General features: G+C 37.3%; 1 protein-coding gene across 1 annotated transcript; it reads left to right on the plus strand.

The window, feature by feature from the left end:
* The first annotated feature begins 3,848 nt into the window (after nt 1-3,848).
* On the plus strand, nt 3,849-5,631 carry LOC122024341 (bidirectional sugar transporter SWEET14-like). The gene is made up of 6 exons (XM_042582954.1): nt 3,849-4,048; nt 4,220-4,256; nt 4,340-4,550; nt 4,626-4,787; nt 4,888-5,007; nt 5,109-5,631. Exons 1-6 carry the CDS (start codon nt 3,997-3,999, stop codon nt 5,379-5,381), a joined length of 855 nt encoding a protein of 284 aa, XP_042438888.1. The 5' UTR covers nt 3,849-3,996; the 3' UTR covers nt 5,382-5,631.
* Nucleotides 5,632-6,634: the final 1,003 nt, after the last annotated feature.

Genomic DNA, 6,634 nt, shown 5'->3' on the forward strand with positions numbered 1-6,634 from the left:
CCTCTATTAGATGTACGTCATCCTTTACAAATTTGGCCTCTAGCATGAGAGTTTAGCTCTAAAATAAAAAAGAGTTCTAGAAGATCATGAAAGAAGTCTGTCTCAACAATGCAAGTTACAAAAGCTACAGAAATGGTTTCACCCTAGCAAAAGCTCACCGGACTACCGTTGCACCGTTTTGGTGGGAGTAAATTTACCTTTTAAAAAAATGACTATCCACTTTATGGTCATCAATTTTTAACAATTCAAATTTGGCAGCCCATCATTTAGACCTGCCAATGATCAAATTTTCCAATACCATCCACCCACACAAAATCAGCTGTCCTACCTTGGACACTATCAGACAGAGGGAAGGTGTTGTGGCAACAAACCCTAAGTAATTCATCAATTATTAGACTGCCATTGTTCTTCTTTGACATATATATATATCACTGCAAAGGTCAATGACACTCATGCTCACTGTTAATGCTGAACTTGGCTTCAGGTACTCAGCCTTTCGGTAAGGGCATTTGGCACGCCCCTTGCCAGGATTCAAAAGGGCATGCAAAGCAAAAGCACTGTAGGACATGATCTGGCAACGCCAATGAAGGCCCCAGTTGAGACCAGCTGTTCTCAGGCAACCCTTGCAACTTGCCATGTCCTATTCCATTACATGTTTTTAACAAATATGCTAACAAATTTATCTAAGCATGTGTATTATATTGATCCCATATACAAATATAATACATGTATTCGATATCTATGTTCATGAACATTAACGAGTTACAGATCCACTCAACTAACACAATTCAACACGTGATCGGTGCATCTATACAAAAATATGGATTAGTTCAACCGAATTAATCTTCGCATTCTATTGATGTATAAAACAGTAGTAGTTGATGAATGGTAGATTAAAAGGACCTTGTGAGAAATTGTCTAAAGGTCCCCCAAGAATGCTAAGCCATGAGCTGGCTAGCCCCAAAGAAGTAGAGCTACCATAGATTTGGTGGACCTAAACTACTAGACCTTATCCACATTGTTGGGTGAAGACTCAGATTTGGCAATGCCACACAAGCATGCACCATGAGATTCTAGATTTCCTCAGGCCACCCTGCCCTTCATAGCAAAGAAAAGGACTGCGTGCCTTCCATCCTATTTCCCACCACTTTATACTTCAACTTGCTCATCTACATTATTCTTGACGACTCCATCTCCCGAACCCTAAAATGGCTTAAAAGGAGGGTAAATATGAACTTGCCTTAGAATGATCATTACCATGTGTGTGTGTGAGAGAGAGAGAGAGAGAGCGAGAGAGAGAAAGGCCTAATTAAGAATGCTTGCATGCATGTCATTACTCTCCCTTGCCTACCTAGGCATCAAAAATGGAAGCCAAAGTGGAGGCCAGAGGAGCTTGCCATTTCAGTGCTCTTCATCTCTGAATCAAGCCTCAAGAACTCCTTCTTTCTCCGGTTTCTTATATGAATTTGGACCCTCTGCTGAGCAACAATTCGCCAAGAATATTCCCTTGCTTTCCACCTCTAGAATTGAGCAAGATTTCTATGGATCACTCAGTCTCAAAGTTAATCCTTGATAGACTAAACTTCACGGTTTAACGACAAGTCGATCGTGAACCTTGCCGCCGAGATGGAGTAATGCACTTTGTGCTAAAAATGATGATTGCTGTTTAGTTCTTCAGTTTGATTGTTGCTTCATCATGTAGATGAGATGTTTGCTACTGAGTGAAGAGATGGAGGATGAAAAAAATCTAAGAGGATATTCCAAACCCTAAGTACTCAATCTGTTTCGACAAACATATTCCTACAACACTGCTTTGCTCTTTATGTTTCACTTGTTGATTTATTGAAAGGGGGTAAATGAATGGAACAGTTGACTTTGCTTTCATTGCACACACATATAACACAAGCTAAGGGGGGCTTACCATTTCACAAAGCTGTAAGTGCAAACTGGAATCTTAGTGTCTGCCCTCAACTGGCAATCATTTATTTTATCAAGTCAATCAAATTGAAGTTCTTATATTTATTGGCTAGAGAAAATTGATTTGGAGTTGGAGCTGCAGCTTTTGTTGGTAGGTCTACATTTTATTTACGAAGCATGCACTACCATAAGAATCTTTCTAGTTGTGAGGCATAATCTATAGAAGAAGTACAAAAACAATATTGTTGAAGTTAAAGAATAAACCATGGGTGAGTTTCTTTCTATCTTACCGATTTCGGTTTGTTTATTGGTTGGCGAAGAAAGTCTCTTTGGTTTCATGGAAACTTTGCTACAAATTGTAGAATCTTATTTATGATCTTCCTTTGCTTAGAACAAGCTGCAAACTAGTTTAAGATGTGTTGGAATCCAAATCATAGTGAAGGCAGCTTATTGTACATATGCTCCTCATAGTCTTATCTTCCCTTTTTTTCCTTGTAAGTTCCGCTTTAGCTTTTGATAGTTGGGTAGAGATTCTAGACTAAATTTAGTAATAAAGATTAGAGTTAAAAGCTATCAAGATTCATGATCATGAAAAGCAAAATTAAAGGAATGTCTTATCGGTTGGGTAGGTGCATGGGTGAATGATCTAGTTTCCATCAATGGGTATCTAAGGGTTTTGTTTTCGATTGTAGAGTTTGGTTACGGAGCCATGATGACATCTTGAGTTAGGCAGTGGCTGTTTGAGACTAGATATACAAATTCTATAAACACTCACTCACTCCCCGTAGTTAATTATACGCATGAAATGTGTCTTCTTTATCATGGAATCATGTCCAAAATCATTGCAAATGGTCTACTAAATTGTACACGATTTAAAAAAAAAAATGTGGTAAGTGACTTAAAAAATGGTCATACACAAGATTCAAAATCCAATTCTATATTGAGTTTTGATCCTCAATTGACATGAAAGGTGTTGGTGATGTATGATGCTGATTGAGTGTTGATTATCATTGAAGAATCAAGGAAAGGAGGAGGAAGAAGAAATAGGGGAATTCTAGCTCATGGAAGACCATGCACATGGTCTAATTGAAATATCTAGTTTATTTGTATTCACAAAAGTTTCATAGAAGAAGGCCTTGAAGAAGCCTTGTTCACATAAGCCCTCCAATATCACATTCATTAACAAGTTTCATGTGCATGTCAAAAAGAGCACAATGATAAATTTTGTTTGTATCATCCAACACAACTCGAAAATCTAAACCGTGATCATACATGATGTAAAAATGGCATAATTATGGGATGACTCAGGTTGGTTTGATCAGGCCAAAGAAGCAAATACTATAAAATGAACAGGATAGAAATAGAGGAAGACAACAAAGTTGACAAAACTTTACTTTGTTCCTCCAGTGGCTTCAGTAGTACAATACTTATTAAGCCTATGAAGGTGGCTCCTCTACCATCTTTTCATCAACAAATTAGTTAATTAAAAAACTGTTATATATATTTTTTTTAAAAAAAAACCATCTCTAGATTTTTCTGTAAATAATTAACTGTTCATTGGGAAATAGGTGGGAGCTAGCTTAGTGCTGTTGTCATGTCCAACATGTGATTGAGTCATGTCTGATGCATAGATTTAACTTAAACAAGCTTCTTTCTTTAATTTGCCTAAAAGAAAACAGTAGAGGTCTGTTTTTTTTTTAATGATGATAATGCATGTATTTTATTTAGGCAAATTTTATTTTAAAAATAATTTAAATATACAGATCATATATCACTTGAATTTAACCAACTTCAACCATTTTGTTGCATATATACGATGGCATTACCGTAGGTTGATGACAGTGACAAGTCATGCCCCACCTCACACAGGGCTTGCAATATTTACTCCACTGGCCTCTCCTATAAAAGGACCTTTCTCCTCTCGTTCAAAGTAGCAGTTGTGAGAAGTGAGATCAAGGCTCATCTAGTTCTCTCATCCTTTAGTTTTTTTCTTTGAGAAGTGAGAGAGAGAGAGAGATTGCTCTTGGATCAAATTTTTTAGAGATTCACTTCTTCTTCTTTGACAGACAAATTAAAGCCATGGCCGGCCTGTCCCTGCAACACCCCTTGCCATTTGCCTTTGGCATCCTAGGTCCATTGACATACCACTCTTTCAATTCATTTTCCCTTTACTCATCATCTCTTCATGTCTTCTTTACCTGCATGTATTTGTCTTCTTAGTATATATATCACATTTCAATCTTATGCTCACTGCATGCATGCAAAAATATGTTGATCATATTATTTCATTTGCTTAATGCAGGCAACATTATCTCCTTCATGGTTTTTCTTGCCCCAATGTGAGTATTATATTAATATAGTTACTCACTCAATATTATTTCATTAACTTGCTCATGTATTTGTAATATGAACTGATGAACAGCCCAACATTTTATCGAATTTACCGAAAGAAATCAACAGAGGGGTTCCACTCGGTGCCATACGTGGTTTCATTATTCAGCTGCATGTTGTGGATCTACTACGCCTTTGTCAAGACTGATTCCCTCCTCCTCATCACCATTAACTCCTTCGGTCTGTTCATCGAGACTACCTACATCACCATCTACCTCATCTATGCCCCCAAGAAAGCTAGGGTATGCCCATATAAATTGTTAATCACTACTTTGTATGCATATGTAGATACGTGACATGTTCATGCATTCATGCAGGTATTTTGCATCCAAATATTCCTGCTTTTGGATGTGCTAGGCTTCGCTGGGATAGTTCTTTTAACTCAACTGCTAACTAGTGGCTCCAAGCGTGTGGTTTTACTTGGTTGGATCTGTGTTGGCTTCTCTGTTAGTGTTTTTGCTGCTCCACTTAGCGTCATTGTAAGCCCTTTCTTTTGAAACACAAACAAAAAAAATAGTTTTTTTTCATGCCATTTTTTTGAACTAACTAAACAAGGTTCTTTGGTGATTGCTAACATAGAGGGTCGTCATACGCACCAAGAGCGTAGAGTTCATGCCATTCTTTCTCTCATTCTTCCTCACTTTGAGCGCAATTGCTTGGTTCGGATATGGCCTGTTTACCAAGGACATCTATGTTCAGGTACTGTGGATGCTCAATGCATTTGAATGCACATTATTTTTGTTATAGCTAGATATCAATGCATTGCATTCTTATTGTTATTGTTTTGTTTTGTTTTGCAGCTTCCCAATGTGCTAGGATTCTTGTTTGGAGTCGCACAAATGTTGCTCTATGTAGTGTACAAGAAGAAGAAGAATGTCGTCGTGGAGCCAACCGTGCCCGAGCACATAGTGAAGATAATGGAACTCACTGCCGCTCCTCCTTCAGAGTTGCTACAATCGACTGCTCTGTGCAACTTAAAGAAAGTGGACGAAAACACTGAAGGAGGCTTGGACAAGGCAAAGGGGCCCATAGGAGAGGGCTTTGAGATCATCCCAATCATCACAGTCTCTTGACCCTTGTGGAGCTGATCGCACAAGATAATTAACATCATTATATGATTAGATATGAATCATGACTTACTTCCACTACATGTTTCCTTTTACCAATTTCCATGTCATAGGGTTTAAATTAGTTCCATGCTAGCAATCTACCATAGGATTATGCATGCATGCATCTACCCCTCTATTTGTATGCCCAAAAGAACAAAAAAAAGTGTGCAAGTGTATGCTTAGTTTTCGCATTAATAAAGGTTATCTTAGCTTCCTTTTCTCCATATATTTGCAAAGGTTTCGGAGGGTAGGCTAACCCCTAATATCTAAAGGGTTCTTCCCAAAAGTTTGAATTACAAATTAAACAGATCGTTCTAGTACTTTGCCAATTTGAAAAGAAATAGAAAGATGACACATACATCGAATAGAACATTACACATATATAGTAATTATACATCCACCCAACTCAACTTCTTTTTGTGTTAAACTTTTCTCGCTAACTATTATAGTCTGATTTATAATTGTCAATATAAGGTGGTCTAAATAGGTCTCAATGTGGAAATTCACTTGTGGCATCCTCTACTTTATGGGCTGTTTTCCCATGGATTGGAAACTGAGAAGGGGAGTTTACTTACTTTAGAGGCAAAATTTGATAGGTGGGTCCTATTGAAAGGTGAAGGCATCCTCAACAAGATTCAATAATCTCAACACAACATTATAACCAGAACTTTTGTGGTCTTGAAATGGGATAACATTTGAGAACGAGAAGAAGAAAAAAAGCAAATACAAGTAAGTAATAGCTTAAACATATAATTAATTAAGGTGTTTGTTTGGGCCTTAAATGAGTAACAAACATATTAGAACATAGCCTAGATATAATATTAGATAGATGAATAACATATATGAGTAGAAGAAACTACTATGGGTGAATTGTTATAACTTTAATATCAAACTTGCAACAAGGTATCAAAGCAACAATCGAAGGGCACAAACTTGCTTCTTTATTGTGACCAATCCTCAACAATACCTTAGAGCAGAGTCATGCATTGTCATCTCAAACTAATTTTTGAGCTTATGCGGCTATCTATCAAGCATATGCAACCACTACACAGTCTCATCTGTTGGGACCAATGGGAGTTAGAGAGTGTGTAAATAGCTCTTTTCGCACCATCTTTGAGAAAATAATAGAAAACTTTGGCACACAGTTGGACTGTTGAATCAAAAACTTTATATGCTCTCAAAAAGGCTAATCAATCTATTGATACATGATAACAATC

The sequence above is a fragment of the Zingiber officinale genome, chromosome 9B (genome assembly GCF_018446385.1).
Source record: "Zingiber officinale cultivar Zhangliang chromosome 9B, Zo_v1.1, whole genome shotgun sequence".
Lineage (NCBI taxonomy): Eukaryota > Viridiplantae > Streptophyta > Magnoliopsida > Zingiberales > Zingiberaceae > Zingiber > Zingiber officinale.